This window comes from Nerophis ophidion, linkage group LG20 (assembly GCF_033978795.1).
Source record: "Nerophis ophidion isolate RoL-2023_Sa linkage group LG20, RoL_Noph_v1.0, whole genome shotgun sequence".
NCBI lineage: Eukaryota > Metazoa > Chordata > Actinopteri > Syngnathiformes > Syngnathidae > Nerophis > Nerophis ophidion.
Window position 1 is genome coordinate 36,878,590 of NC_084630.1, and position 17,639 is coordinate 36,896,228.

General features: G+C 44.1%; 1 protein-coding gene across 12 annotated transcripts in view; it reads right to left on the reverse strand.

The window, feature by feature from the left end:
• gab1 (GRB2-associated binding protein 1) overlaps window positions 1–17,639 on the reverse strand; it is a 143,044-nt gene that overhangs the window by 18,637 nt on the left and 106,768 nt on the right. For 9 of the 12 annotated variants that reach the window (XR_009803183.1, XM_061881166.1, XM_061881169.1 and 6 more), the window contains 4 exons: window positions 14,577–15,247; window positions 14,422–14,516; window positions 10,294–10,594; window positions 3,655–3,747 (listed from right to left, as the gene is read on the reverse strand). Coding sequence is in view for 11 of the 12 variants with exons in the window: in XM_061881166.1 (XP_061737150.1) it covers window positions 3,655–3,747; window positions 10,294–10,594; window positions 14,422–14,516; window positions 14,577–15,247 (1,160 nt within the window). In the remaining variant the exon portion in view is untranslated. The remainder of the gene's footprint in view (window positions 1–3,654; window positions 3,748–10,293; window positions 10,595–14,421; window positions 14,517–14,576; window positions 15,248–17,639) is intronic. The other 3 variants (XM_061881176.1, XM_061881175.1, XM_061881170.1) reach the window with 1 other exon arrangement.

Here is a 17,639-nt window from a genome sequence, read left to right on the forward strand (position 1 = left end):
TCAAGTACCTAGGAGTCTTGTTCACGAGTGGGGGAAGAGTGGATGGTGAGATCGACAGGCGGATCGGTGCGGCGTCTTCAGTAATGCGGACGTTGTACCGATCCGTTGTGGTGAAGAAAGAGCTGAGCCGGAAGGCAAAGCTCTCAATTTACCGGTCGATCTACGTTCCCATCCTCACCTATGGTCATGAGCTTTGGGTCATGACCGAAAGGATAAGATCACGGGTACAAGCGGCCGAAATGAGTTTCCTCCGCCGTGTGGTGGGTCTCTCCCTTAGAGATAGGGTGAGAAGCTCTGCCATCCGGGAGGAACTCAAAGTAAAGCCGCTGCTCCTCCACATCGAGAGGAGCCAGATGAGGTGGTTCGGGCATCTGGTCAGGATGCCACCCGAACGCCTCCCTAGGTAGGAAGCCACGGGGAAGACCCAGGACAAGTTGGGAAGACTATGTCTCCCGGCTGGCCTGGGAACGCCTCGGGATCCCCCGGGAAGAGCTAGACGAAGTGGCTGGAGAGAGGGAAGTCTGGGCTTCCCTGCTTAGGCTGCTTCCCCCGCAACCCGACCTCGGATAAGCGGAAGAAGATGGATGGATGGATGGAGTGACAGATAATTTGGTAACGGTATAGTATGTTCTATATGTTATAGTTATTTGAATGATTCTTACCATAATATGTTAGGTTAACATAGCAGTTGCTTATTTATGCCTCATATAACCTACACTTATGCAGCCTGTTGTTCACTATTCTTTCCATCCATCCATTTTCTGCCGCTTATTCCCGTTCGGGGTCGCGGGGGGGCGCTGGCGCCTATCTCACAGCTACAATCGGGCGGAAGGCGGGGTACACCCTGGACAAGTCGCCACCTCATCGCAGGGCCAACACAGATAGACAGACAACATTCACACACACATTCACACACTAGGGCCATTTTTTTTTTAGTGTTGCCAATCAACCTATCCCCAGGTGCATGTCTTTGGAAGTGGGAGGAAGCCGGAGTACCCGGAGGGAACCCACGCATTCACGGGGAGAACATGCAAACTCCACACAGAAAGATCCCGAGCCTGGATTTGAACCCAGGACTGCAGGACCTTCGTATTGTCAGGCAGACGCACTAACCCCTCTGCCACCGTGAAGCCCTATTCTTTATTTATTTTAAATTGCCTTTCAAATGTCTATTCTTGCTGTTGGATTTTATCAAATAAATTTCCCCCAAAAATGCGACTTATACTCCAGTGCGACTTATATATGTTTTTTCCCTTCTTTATTATGCATTTTCAGCAGGTGCGACTTATACCCCGGAGCGACTTATACTCCGAAAAATACGGTACTGCAAAATCTGACAGGGTTTCCCCATAGATTGCCAAAATACACCATGACTTCAAATATTTTGCGTACCGGTAATTTGCTATATGACATGACTTCCTTAAAAAAAGCTAAAAAAATGTATGAATACATCTAAACACAAATCTGTGTTATTAATTAGTATTACCATATATCCTTATATTATATCATTCTGCTCTATTTTCAATTGTTTGATTTAATGGACATTTTTTTCATGTCCTGTGGGACTCCAACCTGGGTAGGTCTTTTGAACATTTTTGGGGTATTTTGCCCACTTTTCTCACTTTCTCCCCCTCTTACAGTGGGACTTTGCTGGGTGCGTTTTGGACATTTTTTGCACCCCGGGACTTGTGCGGCAGGCAGCGGGACTCGTGGGACTGGAACCCGGGGAGGTATATTGGACAAAATTGGGACTTTTGACCATTTTGGGCGCCTTGTCCCCTCTTCTTCCCCACTTTCCCGTGCACCATTGCTGGGTGTGTTTTGGACATTTGGAAAAAAATAGTTTAAAGTAGGGCTGGGCAATATATCGCGGGTTCGTCTCTGTGCGACATAGAAAATGACTACATCGTAATATTGGAGTATACGTTCTAGTGCAGTTGCGTTTAGCTGCGGGCATTACACTACAGGCTCTTCTCGCTCTTTCCTGTGTCTCCTTCTCACAGACAGCGAGCGCACCTTCTTACATACGTCACATACTGTCACCTCATACCTCACATACTGTCACCTCATACCTCACATACTGTCACCTCATACGTCACATACGGAGCAGAGAGGTGGCAGCATGGGTAACGTTAGCTGTGATGCAAATGGCAATAAGAGGGAAAGATGGTGGCAATCTGGTAAGAAATGAAGGAATAATTAATTCCGAAGAAAAACAGCAGGGGGTCCATCGTCTGGCGGTGGTTTGGCTTCAAGTGGGAATATGTCCAGCAGACGACCATGATTTGTCAAGTGTGGGGCAGAAGCTTTGCTACAAAATGCAGCATTAATGCTAATATGTAGCATCATTTGAAAAGTCACCTGCTAGAGAATGAAGAGTGCTTACTCTGCATTTCAACATCTTCATTCCATGCCACACCAAAAAAAAAATCGCCCAGGCAAACATTTCCAGATCAACATCGTATGAAAAAATAGTGAACAACATAAGGAGATAACGTCCGCAGGAACCTACCACATAGCGATTTGATTTCCTACTATGCAGCTCATTTTTATTTGACACTTATTGAAATATCTTGTGTGACATCATGCACAAAAGTGCACTTTATTTGTTTTAAACTATTGTAGTGGCGTTCTGTACAAAAAGTGCACTTTAATTTAGTGTTGTTTTGATATGTCATCTTAGTGACATCATGCACAAAAGTGCACTCATAGCTTGTTTTAAAATGTGTCTGACAATCTTGCACTTTCGGTTTGGAATGTTTGTGCCACTGCTTGATAACTATTTCATAAATACACTTTTGGTCAATTGACTTAGTTGTGATTTCCCTCTCTGTATGAAAGTGTAAAAGTAGCATATATTAATGCAGTATGAAGAAGAATGTTTGAATGTAGACACATAGAATCATCATACTGCTGTGATTATATGCATCAAGTGTTCATTCAAGGCTAAGGCCAAATATGGAGATATATATGGTGTATATTAGGGTTATATGAGATATTAAAAACAGGCCATATCGCCCAGTCCTAGTTTCAAGCATGTTTTACTCAATATAGGTCATCAAATCTCAGCAACAAGCTGTAATATCTTACTGGGATCATTCAGGACCAAAACCCTTAAAACACTAACATGAAATCTGCTTAGTGAGAAGAATTATCTTATCAGACAGAAAATAAGCAAATATCACCCTTATTTGAGATAGATTTCACTATTTGCAGTGTACTAACAACTTTTTGTAGAATAAATAGTTAATCCCCAATTCTAGTCACCTCTCATTATTGAGACAGCCTTAGAATAAAATAGTATGGGATGAAAATGGCTCCCAGGCCGCACTTTAGACACATTTTCTGCTGAGGAGCTTCTGCCAACTTTCAATGGTGTAGTATGTAGAAGTAAACAATGACAAAATGGAGGATTGCGAGTAAGGAAAGTTATTTTGAAAGGAAAGTTAGTCCAGTGACCTTTGAAGAGATTGTCAAGTTTTTGTGAGCCCATCAACTCAAGGAAGCCACCGTGCATAATGTTACCCAGACTATGCTTTCAAAAGTGTCCCGGCAACAACAACAAAAGATGCAACATAGATCCAGACATGCAAAACCTCAAGTAGAAGAAGACAGGTCCAAGAGGATTGGTCCACTTCAGTGTTCAATACCTACCCTTGCGTCGTCCTCTTGGAAATTCCCCTACGGTTTGGGAGTCGGTTCGCTCTAAACAGACTCCTTTTTCTCTTATTACCTTAGGACTTTGACCTGATTGGTGAAAGAAGACGTTACTTAATCATTTCAATCACAAGAGGATACCGTCAATATGAAAAAAAAACCCTTGCAGATCACTTTGGCTTGAATGCGGCATGATCACCATGACAACACAAAGCTTCCCAAACATGCACCACAGCGCCTTCCCACACAAAGACTGACATGACAGCTGTGCATGCGTGACCAGCTGTCCGGAAGCACGCCGCGTCCGTGGAAGCCATGTCGAGGTGAGAACGGACGCCAGCGTCTCACTGGCTGGCGGACAAGCGGCGGTTTTTCACATGAAGCACACTGAGCACGTGCCACAATCTTGTAAGGTGACATCATTCTTTTCAAAAAGAATGCATTGAGAGATATGATTTATTGACATTATTATTATTAATAAAAGAATGAGTGTTTCAACCATGCAGTGTCAGCTGTTTTTGTTCCACCTAAAGATAATCAGTAGATAAATAGATAGTACTTTATTGATTCCTTCAGGAAAATTTAAATTCCAGCAGCAATGTGCAGAGTTAAGATCAATTTAAAAAGTAAATAATGGGGGTGTAAATGGAAACAAAATAGAAAAATTATACAAAAAGAATACAAATCAAAAGCAACAATGGGAATAAAAATATAGCAGTAAAATAAAAAGATAAGAGAAACTAGGTAGTAGTGACCATGTTATGAAAAACTGATACTATCGGCCGATAAATGCCTTAAAATGTAATATCGGAAATGATCGGTATCGGTTTAAAAAAGGAAAATGTATGCACCGCAAAAAAGTCAGTGTTCAAAAACAAGAAAGAAAATACAAAAATGAGGGGTATTTTACCCGAACTAAGCAAAATTATCTGCCCATAGAACAAGAACATTTGGCTTGTCAAGACCTTCCAAAACAAGTTAAATTAGCTGACCTCAAGCAACCCAAAAATAAAAGTATATTCTCACTAATAACAAGTGCACTTTTCTTGGTCGAAAAAAAAGAGACCTTTTTGCTCAATATGTTAAAAATATTCTTAAATGAAGTAAATGCTTGTGCCATTATCTTAAGATAATGATATGCGCTCGGCATTATAAACATTTTTTTTGCCATGCTTGAAGTAAGAAATTATTACTTTAAAACAGTAGTTTTCTACTTGTGAGTGTTGATGACACAACTTTGCAACAGTTGATATTCTAGTTTCAAGCATGTTTTACTCAATATAGGTCATCAGATCTTAGCAAAAAGCTGTAATATCTTACTGACATCATTTAGGACCAAAACCCTTAAAACAAGTAAAACATTCTAATATAAAATCTGCTTGGTGAGAATAACTATCTTATCTGATAGAAAATAAACAAATATCCCCCATATTTGAAATATTAAATCTTACTAAGATTTCAGTTTTTGCAGCGTGACTTTTTCAAACGCGGCTGTACGGAGTGGTACACGGACGTTGGGAGAAGTCCAGAGCAGCTGCATCTCCCAGTCATACTTGCCAACCCCCGGGAGACTCACGAATTTCAGTGCCCCTCCCGAAAACCTCCCGGGGCAACCATTCTCCCGAATTTCTCCCGATTTCCACCCAGACAACAGTATTGGGGGCGTGCTTTAAAGACAGTGCCTGTGCGTGCCGGCCCAATCACATAGCATCTACGGCTTTTCACACACACAAGTGAATGCAAGCACACTTGGTCAACAGCCGTACAGGTCCCACTGAGGGTGGCCGTATAAACAACTTTAACACTGTTACAAATATGCGCCACACTGTGAACCCACACCAAACAAGAATGACAAAACACATTTCGGGAGAACATCCGCACCGTAACAGAACATTAACACAACAGGACCCCTTGCAGCACTAACTCTTCCGGGACGCTACAATATACACCCCCCGCTACCGTCTGAGCCCAACTAAGCCCGAATCAGGAATTACAGATCCTAGTAGGGCTGGGCGATATATCGATATACTCAATATACCGCGGGTTTGTCTCTGTGCGATATAGAAAATGACTATATTGTGATATTGGAGTATACTGTACGTTCTCACTCAGTTGCTTTTACCTGTTGGCATTACACTACAGGCTCTTCTCACTCTTTCTTGTCTCTCCTTCTCACAGAGACGTACAACTAGCGTACCTTCTTACATACGTCACATACGTCACTCTTTCTTGTCTCTCCTTCTCACAGAGACGTACAACTAGCGCACTTTCTTACATACGTCACTCTTTCTTGTCTCTCCTTCTCACAGAGACGTACAACTAGCGCACCTTCTTACATACGTCACTCTTTCTTGTCTCTCCTTCTCACAGAGACGTACAACTAGCGCACCTTCTTACATACGTCACTCTTTCTTGTCTCTCCTTCTCACAGAGACGTACAACTAGCACACCTTCTTACATACGTCACTCTTTCTCGTCTCTCCTTCTCACAGAGACGTACAACCAGCGCACCTTCTTACATACGTCACATACGTCACTCTTTCTTGTCTCTCCTTCTCACAGAGACGTACAACTAGCACACCTTCTTACATACGTCACTCTTTCTCGTCTCTCATTCTCACAGAGACGTACAACTAGCACACCTTCTTACATACGTCACTCTTTCTCGTCTCTCCTTCTCACAGAGACGTACAACTAGCACACCTTCTTACATACGTCACTCTTTCTTGTCTCTCCTTCTCACAGAGACGTACAACTAGCACACCTTCTTACATACGTCACTCTTTCTTGTCTCTCCTTCTCACAGAGACGTACAACTAGCGCACCTTCTTACATACGTCACTCTTTCTTGTCTCTCCTTCTCACAGAGACATACAACTAGCGCACCTTCTTACATACGTCACTCTTTCTTGTCTCTCCTTCTCACAGAGACGTACAACTAGCGCACCTTCTTACATACGTCACTCTTTCTTGTCTCTCCTTCTCACAGAGACGTACAACTAGCGTACCTTCTTACATACGTCACTCTTTCTTGTCTCTCCTTCTCACAGAGACGTACAACTAGCGCACCTTCTTACATACGTCACTCTTTCTTGTCTCTCCTTCTCACAGAGACATACAACTAGCGCACCTTCTTACATACGTCACATACGTCACTCTTTCTTGTCTCTCCTTCTCACAGAGACGTACAACTAGCGCACCTTCTTACATACGTCACGTGTGCAACGTCACACGCTCCCGCGGAGCAGAGAGGTAGCGACATGGTAACGGAAGCTGTGATGCTATCGGAGCAGTGCCAGTGGTAATACGAGAAAAAAAGATGGCGTGAATCTGGTAGCAAATTGAGGAAGAAATAATTACCAAGAAAAAACGCACGGGGTCCATCGTCCGGCAGTGATTTGGCGTCAAGCGGGAATATGTTCAACATTCATGCGGCAAAAGCGTTGCTACAGAAAGTAGTGGCACTGCCAATGTAGCATAATTTGAAAAGTCTCCCGCTAGAAAATAAAGAGTGCTTGAAACTCTGCCGGTGCCAAACCATCAAAATGCCGACAACCATTTCCAGATCAACACTGTATGAAAAAAAAAAAAAGTCAACAACAGAAGGAGATAACGCCCGCAGGAACCTACCACATAGCGAAGGACATACACTATTTGATTTCCTATTACGCAGCTCATTTTTATTTGACACTTATTGAAATATCTTGTGTGACATCATGCACAAAAGTGCACTTTATTTGTTTTAAACTATTGTAGTGGCGTTCTGTACAAAAAGTGCACTTTAATTTAGTGTTGTTTTGATATGTCATCTTAGTGACATCATGCACAAAAGTGCACTCATAGCTTGTTTTAAAATGTCTCTGACAATCTTGCACTTTCTGTTTTGAAATGACATGTTTGTTTGTGCCACTGCTTAATAACTGTTTAATAAATACACTTTTAGTTGTGATTTCCCTCTCTGCATGAAAGTTTATATGAATGCAGTATGAAGAAGAATGTTTGAATGTAGACACATAGAATCATCATACTGCTGGGATTATATGCATCAAGTGTTCATTCAAGGCTAAGGCCAAATATCCAAATATATATGGTGTATCGTGACATGGCCTAAAAATATGGAGATATTAATAATCAAAGGCCATATCGCCCAGCCCTAGATCAGTGGTTCTTAACCTGGGTTGGATCAAACCCTAGGGGTTCGGTGAGTCGGCCTCAGGTGTTCGGCGGAGGTCAAAACACACCAAACTCATCGTGTAGATACAAACGTCTCCCTATCGGCGTATAACGGATACGGCAACCGCTGACTGATTTGCAGGTGTGTAATTTGTATGGAGTTGGTTTTGTTGTTTGAACAAGGTGATGTTCTTGCACGGTTCATTTTGTGCACCTGTAAAAAAAAACATGGTAAAACATCTGTATGGGAAACATATTCAATATTAATTAGTTGCTTATTAACATGAAAATTAGTAACATATCGGCTGTTAACTAGTCATTATTAAGTATTTATTAATGCCTTATTCAGCATTATAACCCTAACCCTCTAACCCTAACCAAATAACGCTAAATGAGGTCTTTATTACTTTAAATATGTTCCCCTAGTGTCCAAAAAACTCTAAAACTCTAAATGAAGTCTTTCTTACTTAGAATAAGTTCCCCATACTGAAGTGTTACCAAAAACATATAACTGTCTTGAATTCGAAAAAAAAACACTTTTATTTTTCACTAAAGAAGGGTTGGGTGAATGTGCATATGAAAGTGGTGGGGTTAGGGTTATATGAAAGTGGTGGGGTTAGGGTTATATGAAAGTGGTGGGGTTAGGGTTATATGAAAGTGGTGGGGTTAGGCTTATATGAAAGTGGTGGGGTTAGGGTTATATGAAAGTGGTGGGGTTAGGGTTATATGAAAGTGGTGGGGTTAGGGTTATATGAAAGTGGTGGGTTTAGGGTTATATGAAAGTGGTGGGGTTAGGGTTATATGAAAGTGGTGGGGTTAGGCTTATATGAAAGTGGTGGGGTTAGGGTTATATGAAAGTGGTGGGGTTAGGGTTATATGAAAGTGGTGGGGTTAGGCTTATATGAAAGTGGTGGGGTTAGGGTTATATGAAAGTGGTGGGGTTAGGGTTATATGAAAGTGGTGGGGTTAGGGTTATATGAAAGTGGTGGGGTTAGGGTTATATGAAAGTGGTGGGGTTAGGCTTATATGAAAGTGGTGGGGTTAGGGTTATATGAAAGTGGTGGGGTTAGGGTTATATGAAAGTGGTGGGGTTAGGCTTATATGAAAGTGGTGGGGTTAGGCTTATATGAAAGTGGTGGGGTTAGGGTTATATGAAAGTGGTGGGGTTAGGGTTATATGAAAGTGGTGGGGTTAGGGTTATATGAAAGTGGTGGGGTTAGGGTTATATGAAAGTGGTGGGGTTAGGGTGATATGAAAGTGGTGGGGTTAGGGTGATATGAAAGTGGTGGGGTTAGGGTGATATGAAAGTGGTGGGGTTAGGGTGATATGAAAGTGGTGGGGTTAGGGTTATATGAAAGTGGTGGGGTTAGGGTTATATGAAAGTGGTGGGGTTAGGGTTATATGAAAGTGGTGGGGTTAGGGTTATATGAAAGTGGTGGGGTTAGGGTTATATGAAAGTGGTGGGGTTAGGGTTATATGAAAGTGGTGGGGTTAGGGTTATATGAAAGTGGTGGGGTTAGGCTTATATGAAAGTGGTGGGGTTAGGGTTATATGAAAGTGGTGGGGTTAGGGTTATATGAAAGTGGTGGGGTTAGGGTTATATGAAAGTGGTGGGGTTAGGGTTATATGAAAGTGGTGGGGTTAGGGTTATATGAAAGTGGTGGGGTTAGGGTTATATGAAAGTGGTGGGGTTAGGGTTATATGAAAGTGGTGGGGTTAGGGTTATATGAAAGTGGTGGGGTTAGGCTTATATGAAAGTGGTGGGGTTAGGGTTATATGAAAGTGGTGGGGTTAGGCTTATATGAAAGTGGTGGGGTTAGGCTTATATGAAAGTGGTGGGGTTAGGCTTATATGAAAGTGGTGGGGTTAGGCTTATATGAAAGTGGTGGGGTTCGCTACCTCCAACAAGGTTAAGAAGCACTGGCCTGGATCCTAGCAAGCTGAGCTGAACTTCATTTCATTTCCCAACTCCTCTTTGCTGACAATCCTGGTTGTGGTTTGCATTACTCAGCGTTAAAAGTTTGCCTAGATGCTAATCTCCCCCCCCCCCTTCTCGCTGCTAGGTCCTCTCATCAAAGAGCTCCATTCACATCCAGGAAACAAAGGGGACAGAGGTGACCACAGTCCGCTCACCCAATGGCACGGGGTAACAACAGGCCCCTCCCTCCCCGTCCAAAACAGTCTGCAGAGCCTCTCAAGTTCAGGACAAAAAATACAAAAATAAAAGGCTTTTGACAAGGCGCTCACTGTGTGGGCTGTAAGAGGATGTAACGAGCGTGAAACTAATTCAAGTGATGTAATAAGACGGGCAAAGGCGGGCAGGGAGGATGCTGGCGCTTAATACATTTAGACGTCACAACAGAAAAACACATTTATGCTTGAATTAGTGAGCAGAGCCAACTTGTGTCAGCACTCAAGTGCCAGCATGCACCGGCCCCCACGCCACAAAAAAGTCGTGCTCACCTTTGCGGTCTGGTTTGAGATTCCGGTCAACTGGCGGCGGCTGGCAGTCGCTCAACAGGGGCCTCCGAGGGGGGGTCTTGGGACTGGAACGGAAGCCCATGTGGGCAGGCGGCGGGACTTGCTTCCCCAGCGAGGAGAACTCCATGGTGCCCGGGGTCATGGGCACGTAGTTGGTTTCGTGCACGGGCTCCGACAGGCTGCCCGAGTGGTGGTGCGAGGGGGAATTGGCACTCATGGGTACGTAGTTCTGGTCTACCTCCTCGGTGGACTGGCTGCCCACTGGCATCATTCCTTTATTTTTCTGCAAAGACCAGCAAACTGTAGTTATGGATATTTTAAAGATATGAAACACAGTACATGCTTTGGTGAACCAATAAAATAGACTACAATAAATAATAAAAAAAGTAACTTAGAAGCTGAAAATTCCTACTGAAAAAAGGGGGAAATACAAACCCCGTTTCCATATGAGTTGGGAAATTGTGTTAGATGTAAATATAAACAGAATACAATGATTTGCAAATCCTTTTCAAGCCATATTCAGTTGAATATGCTACAAAGACAACATATTTGATCTTCAAACTTATACGCCGTGGCGCAGTGGGAGAGTGGCCGTGCGCAACCCGAGGGTCCCTGGTTCAAATCCCACCTAGTACCAACTTCGTCACGTCCGTTGTGCCCTGAGCAAGAGACTTCACCCTTGCTCCTGATGGGTGCTGGTTGGCGCCTTGCATGGCAGCTCCCTCCATCAGTGTGTGAATGTGTGTGTGAATGGGTAAATGTGGAAGTAGTGTCAAAGCGCTTTGAGTACCTTGAAGGTAGAAAAGCGCTATACAAGTACAACCCATATATCATTTAATTTATTTATAAAAAAAATTTTTTTAAATAATAATTAACTCAGAATTTCATGGCTGCAACACGTGCCAAAGTAGTTGGGAAAGGGCATGTTCACCACTGTGTTACATCACCTTTTCTTTTATTAACACTCAATAAACGTTTGGGAGCTGAGGAAACGAATTGTTGAAGCTTTGAAAGTGGAATTCTTTCTCCGCTGTCGTATTTTACGCTTCATAATGGACCACACATTTTCCATGGGAGGCAGGTCTGGACTGCAGGCGGGCCAGGAAAGTACCCGCACTCTTTTACTAGGAAGCCACGCTGTTGTAACACGTGCTGAATGTGGCTTGGCATTTTCTTGCTGAAATAAGCAGGGGCGTCCATGAAAAAGACGGCGCTTAGATGGCAGCATATTTTGTTCCAAAACCTGTATGTACCTTTCACCATTAATGGTGCCTTCACAGATGTGTAAGTTACCCATGCCTTGGGCACTAATGCACCCCCATACCATCACAGATGGCGTTGATAGCAGTCTGGATGGTTCGCTTCCCCGGTGGTCCAGATGACACGATGTCGAATATTTCCAAAAACAATTTGAAATGTGGACTCGTCAGCCCACAGAACACTTTTCCACTTTGCATCAGACCATCTTAAAATGATTTTGGGCCCAGAGAAGCCGGCGGCGTTTCTGGATGTTGTTGATAAATGCCTTTCGCTTTGCATAGTAGAGTTTTAACTTGCACTTACAAATTTAGCGACGAACTGTATTTAGTAACAGTGGTTTTATGTAGTTTCCTCCGCCGGGTGGCGGGGCTCTCCCTTAGAGATAGGGTGAGAAGCTCTGCCATCCGGGAGGAGCTCAACGTAAAGCCGCTGCTCCTCCACATCGAGAGGAGCCAGATGAGGTGGTTCGGGCATCTGGTCAGGATGCCACCCGAACGCCTCCCTAGGGAGGTGTTTAGGGCACGTCCAGCTGGTAGGAGGCCACGGGGAAGACCCAGGACACGTTGGGAAGACTATGTCTCCCGGCTGGCCTGGGAACGCCTCGGGATCCCCCGGGAAGAGCTAGACGAAGTGGCTGGAGAGAGGGAAGTCTGGGCTTCCCTGCTTAGGCTGCTGCCCCCGCGACCCGACCTCGGATAAGCGGAAGATGATGGATGGATGGTTTTCTGTAGTGTTCTTGAGCCCATGTGGTGATATCCTTTAGAGATTGATGTCGGTTTTTGATACAGTGCCGTCTGAGGAATCGAAGGTCACGGTCATTCAATGTTGGTTTCCGGCCATGCCGCTTACGTGGAGTGATTTCTCCAGATTCTCTGAACCTTTTGATGATATTATGGAGCGTAGATGTTGAAACCCTTAAATTTCTTGCAATTGCACTTTGAGAAAGGTTGTTCTTAAACTGTTTGATTATTTGCTCACACAGTTGTGGACAAAGGGGTGTACCTCGCCCCATCCTTTCTTGTGAATTACTTAGCATTTTTTGGGAAGCTGTTTTTATAGCCAATCATGGCACCCACCTGTTCCCAATTAGCCTGCACACCTGTGGGATGTACCAAATAAGTGTTTGATGAGCATTCATCAACGTTATCAGTATTTATTGCCACCTTTCCCAACTTTTTTGTCACGTGTTGCTGGCATCAAATTCTAAAATTCTAAAGTTAATGATTACTTGAAAAAAAAAATGTTTATGAGTTTGAACATCAAATATGTTGTCTTTGTAGCATATTCAACTGAATATGGGTTGAAAAGGATTTGCAAATCATTGTATTCTGTTTATATTTACATCTAACACAATTTCCCAACTCATATGGAAACGGGGTTTGTACTGCACTGTATCAAAAACTGACATCAATCTGGAGAAATCCCTCCACGTAAGCGGCATGGCCGGAAACCAACATTGAATGACCTTGCCCTTCGATTCCTCAGACGGCAATGTATCAAAAAACCGACATCAATCTCTAAAGGATATCACCACATGGGCTCAGGAACACTTCAGAAAACCACTGTCACTAAATACAGTTTGTCGCTACATCTGTGACTGCAAGTTAAAGCTCTACTATGCAAAGCGAAAGCCATTAATCAACAACATCCAGAAACGCTGCCGGCTTCTCTGGGCCCGAGATCATCTACGATGGACTGATGCAAAGTGGAAAAGTGTTCTGTGGTCTGACGAGTCCACATTTCAAATTGTTTTTGGAAATATTCGACATCATGTCATCCGGACCAAAGGGGAAGCGAACCATCCAGACTGTTATCGATGCAAAGTACAAAAGCCAGCATGTGTGATGGTATGGGGGTGCATTAGTGCCCAAGGCATGGGTAACTTACACATCTTTGAAGGCACCATTAATGCTGAAAGGTACATACAGCTTTTGGAACAACATATGCTGCCATTTAAGCGCCGTCTTTTTCATGGACGCCCCTGCTTATTTCAGCAAGACAATGCCAAGCCACATTCAGCGCGTGTTACAAGAGCGTGGCTTTGTAAAAAAAGAGTGCGGGTACTTTTCTGGCCCGCCTGCAGTCCAGACCTGTCTCCCATGGAAAATGTGTGGCGCATTATGAAGCGTAAAATGCGACAGCGGAGACCCCGGACTGTTGAAGGACTGAAGCTCTACATAAAAAAAAGAATGGGAAAGAATTCCACTTTCAAAGCTTCAACAATTAGTTTCCTCAGTTCCCAAACGTTTATTGAGTGTTGTTAAAAGAAAAGGTGATGTAACACAGTGGTGAACATGCCCTTTCCCAACTACTTTGGCAAGTGTTGCAGCCATGAAATTTTAAGTTAATTATTATTTGAAAAAAATAAAGTTTATTAGTTTGAACATCAAATATCTTGTCTTTGTAGCATATTCAACTGAATATGGGTTGAAAAGGATTTGCAAATCATTGTATTCTGTTTATATTTACATCTAACACAATTTCCCAACTCATATTGAAACAGGGTTTGTAGTATATCAGGCATAAGTGCAGATTCCAACCACTAGAATAATTTATATAGTTCAAAATGTATGAAAAATGATTTGGGAATGTCCGGCGGGACAGACTGAAAAGATTAAAGAGCCGTATGTGGCCCCCGGCCTTAATTGCCCAGGTCTGGTTTACAACCTGATGATAATTTTGAAGATCAACTGAAATTAAACCAACAAAGTTTCAAGTTGGAAAAAACAAAAGTTGATCAATAGGAAATCGTGAGTTGTCCGTGGGTCCTTTTTGGAGTAGAAGAGTGGGACTTAACAATTTGTATGAAAATAGCTGCTTGTGCTTCATTTGCACAATATTACTACTTACAAAGTAACTGTTGAAGCTCTCGTTGAAATCAAAGGAGCAACTCTTGTCCGATGGGAATGATCTAGGAATGTCGTAACAGTCCTGGGAGGCGAAATCTACCGAAAAAAAAAATGTATGAAATGTTTATCTGCGACATGCAAAAAAGGAACACAAACCTTTGCGGATGCGCGAGCAGTCCACCGTTCCGATGGTGTTGCTGCGTAAAGCTTTAGTCCCAGCACTGGTAGGCACACAGTAGTTTCCGTCGGTCTCCGAGGCCGAGCGAGGCACCAAGTAATTGTCTGTCGGGGAACGCTCAGCAGGGGGCGGCGGTAGCAGCCCCGAGGAGGAGCCGAGCGAAGGCTTGGGCGGCCTGGGCGGGGGCATTACATCCCCCTCTGAGCCCCCCACCCCCGCAGAGGACAAGGTGCGGGGAACTTGATAGGTGGAGTTGGCGCCGGGCGTCGGCGGGATGTCGTAGCTAATGGAAAGCTCACGCATTTGTCTTTCCATGGAAGGTTTGCGTGAGGGCGTGTTGAAGACGTAAAGCTCCGAGCCGTCGCCGTCCGGGTGAGCCGTGGGGGAGGAGGCCGACTTGGGCAGGAGCACGGTGTCCTGAGAGTAGCTGCGGGGAAGGTGGTACAGCCCGTTGTCGCTTAATAGGGAGGCGCCGCGGGGGGGCGGAGAGTCGTAGAGCGACGAGGCGGAGGCCGGGTGCTGCGGGAAGTAGCCGTTGTGTGAGCTATGTTTGGCCGAGGACGTGGAGGACGTGGGCGTGCGGTGAGTGGGGACGTTGTCGTTCAGGTCCGTCTCGGAGGAGGTAGACTTGGAACACTCGGCGTGGGCTCTGAGAGGACGACAAGAGGGGGAAACCATCTTTACACCAATAACTACAGATGGACCAACATGTCTTTTTTCAGGGCCGATACTGATCAAGAGTAGTCAAGGAAGCCGATAACCGATATTTGGACCCGATATTCATTTGCAGTAAAAATTAATTTAAAATTAATAGTATGTCAGTAGGGCTTCACAGTGGAAGAGGGGTTAGTGCGTCTGCCTCACAATACGAAGGTCCTGGGTAGTCTGGGGTTCGAATCCCGGGCTCGGGATCTTCCTGTGTGGAGTTTGCATGTTCTCCCCGTGAATGCGTGGGTTCCCTCCGGGTACTCCGGCTTCCTCCCACCTCCAAAGACATGCACCTGGGGATAGGCCCCTCCCACCTCCAAAGACATACACCTGGGGATAGGCCCCTCCCACCTCCAAAGACATACACCTGGGGATAGGCCCCTCCCACCTCCAAAGACATACACGTGGGGATAGGCCCCTCCCACCTCCAAAGACGTACACCTGGGGATAGGCCCCTCCCACCTCCAAAGACATGCACCTGGGGATAGGTTGATTGGCAACACTAAATGGTCCCTAGTGTGTGAATGTTGTCTGTCTATCTGTGTTGGCCCTGCGATGAGATGGCGACTTGTCCAGGGTGTACACAGCCTTCCACCCAATTGTAGCTGAGATGGGCACCAGCGCCCCCCCCAAAGGGAATAAGCGGTAGAAAATGGATGGAGTATGTCAGTAACCACTGGACATGGCTTTAAGTTAGAGATGTCTGATAATATCGGCCGATAAATGCTTTAAAATATAATATCGGAAATTAGCGGTATCTGTTTCAAAAAGTAAAATTAATGACTTTTTAAAACGCCGCTGTACGGAGCGGTACATATCCCAATCAGCAGCCCCTCCCCTCTCCCACACATAACACGAGTTGACGACTGCAGCATGAGAGGTTTACTGGCGACGCGTGATGACCTCATCAAACCGCCGCCAGCGTAGCATAACAACAACAAGAGTGTGTTGTTGCCGGTGCTGTAGCCGTGGCTAACGAGCGAGCTCGCTCGGTGACTGACTAACGACACCATATCTATGGTGTGGGATTATTCTGAAGTGTGTTTGACGGATAAAAAACTGGCAACTTGCAAGGACTGCAAAAAGTCGGCTATTGGAGGAATGAAGGCGTCTTCCTTTAATACGAGCAATTTGATCCCCCACCTTTCCAAGAATCATGAGGAGATACACGATGAATGCAAGCGGAAGATGGATGGAAAGCAAACAGCCAAAAAAAGTAGTACCACACAGTTGTTGCTTAAAGACTCCGCCAAGAAAAACTAAAATACAACAAAACCACCCAAGGGCAAAAGCCCACGTTGTGGTCAGGGACAACACACGCAGTCTGGCAAAAGTTACGGTGGAGTTTGGTGTGGCTAGTCCGCCCTGCATGGTGCACACTTTGCAGCTTGCAGTGAACGGAGGTGCCCTGTCTCAACGCAGCATTTCAGAAGCTCTGGCTGACTGCTAGGCCACTTCAAGCACTCACCACCAGCTTGCAGCACATTTGTGTTACTCTAACAAATAACGTTAGAGCAGGGCAGATTGAGCCCAGTTTATAATTCCCTGTTATACAGTATGCCAGGCAGTCTTGCACTAAAGGAGGACTATGGTATTGTGTACTTTATTACTCTAGTATACTCTGGACATAAGCTGTGTGCATTCATTGTTTTTGTAGCTGTTGTTTTGAGGCATGTTTAAAAAAAAATAAAAAAAATAATGCACTTTGAGAAAGTCAAAGTATAGTATTTTCATAGTTGTAGTGAGTATCAGGATTATCTCCAGGAGAGCCTGTCCCATATTCCAAGCTTCTGTTTTGAAGCATGTTAGAAAAAATTATGCACTGAGTGCCATGTTGGCACTTTTTTCCATAACTTGAGTTGAAGGTACACCAGTCATCAATCAAGACCATTGAGTGTCTTTACAATCGTGCCTTGAAAGTCTTAGACAAGAAGAGTATACGATATCAAATTTGAACCAGATACAATATTTTAAGTTTTACCAATTTTATTTAGTTACATACAGTCTAACTGGTGTTTAAATACTTGGATAACTCTGCTCCCCAATTGCTCTACAAAGTGGAACCAGATCTACCACCCGAGCAATGTCAAAAGGCAACTGTTGCGTTCCATTCCGTATCACATCTTTTGCGCAGACTGCCTTTTCAATAAAAGGACCACCACTATGGAACTCTTTACCTGACACTTTGAAAAGTATACCTGCATTTGTCACTTTCAAAAAAGAAACAAAATTAGCGCTTTTTGAGCAACAATCATGTTTCCATGTTCAGTTTTTACTAATTTTTACTAATTGTTTTTTAATCTAATCTGCACTTTGTCTGTGTTATTATTATT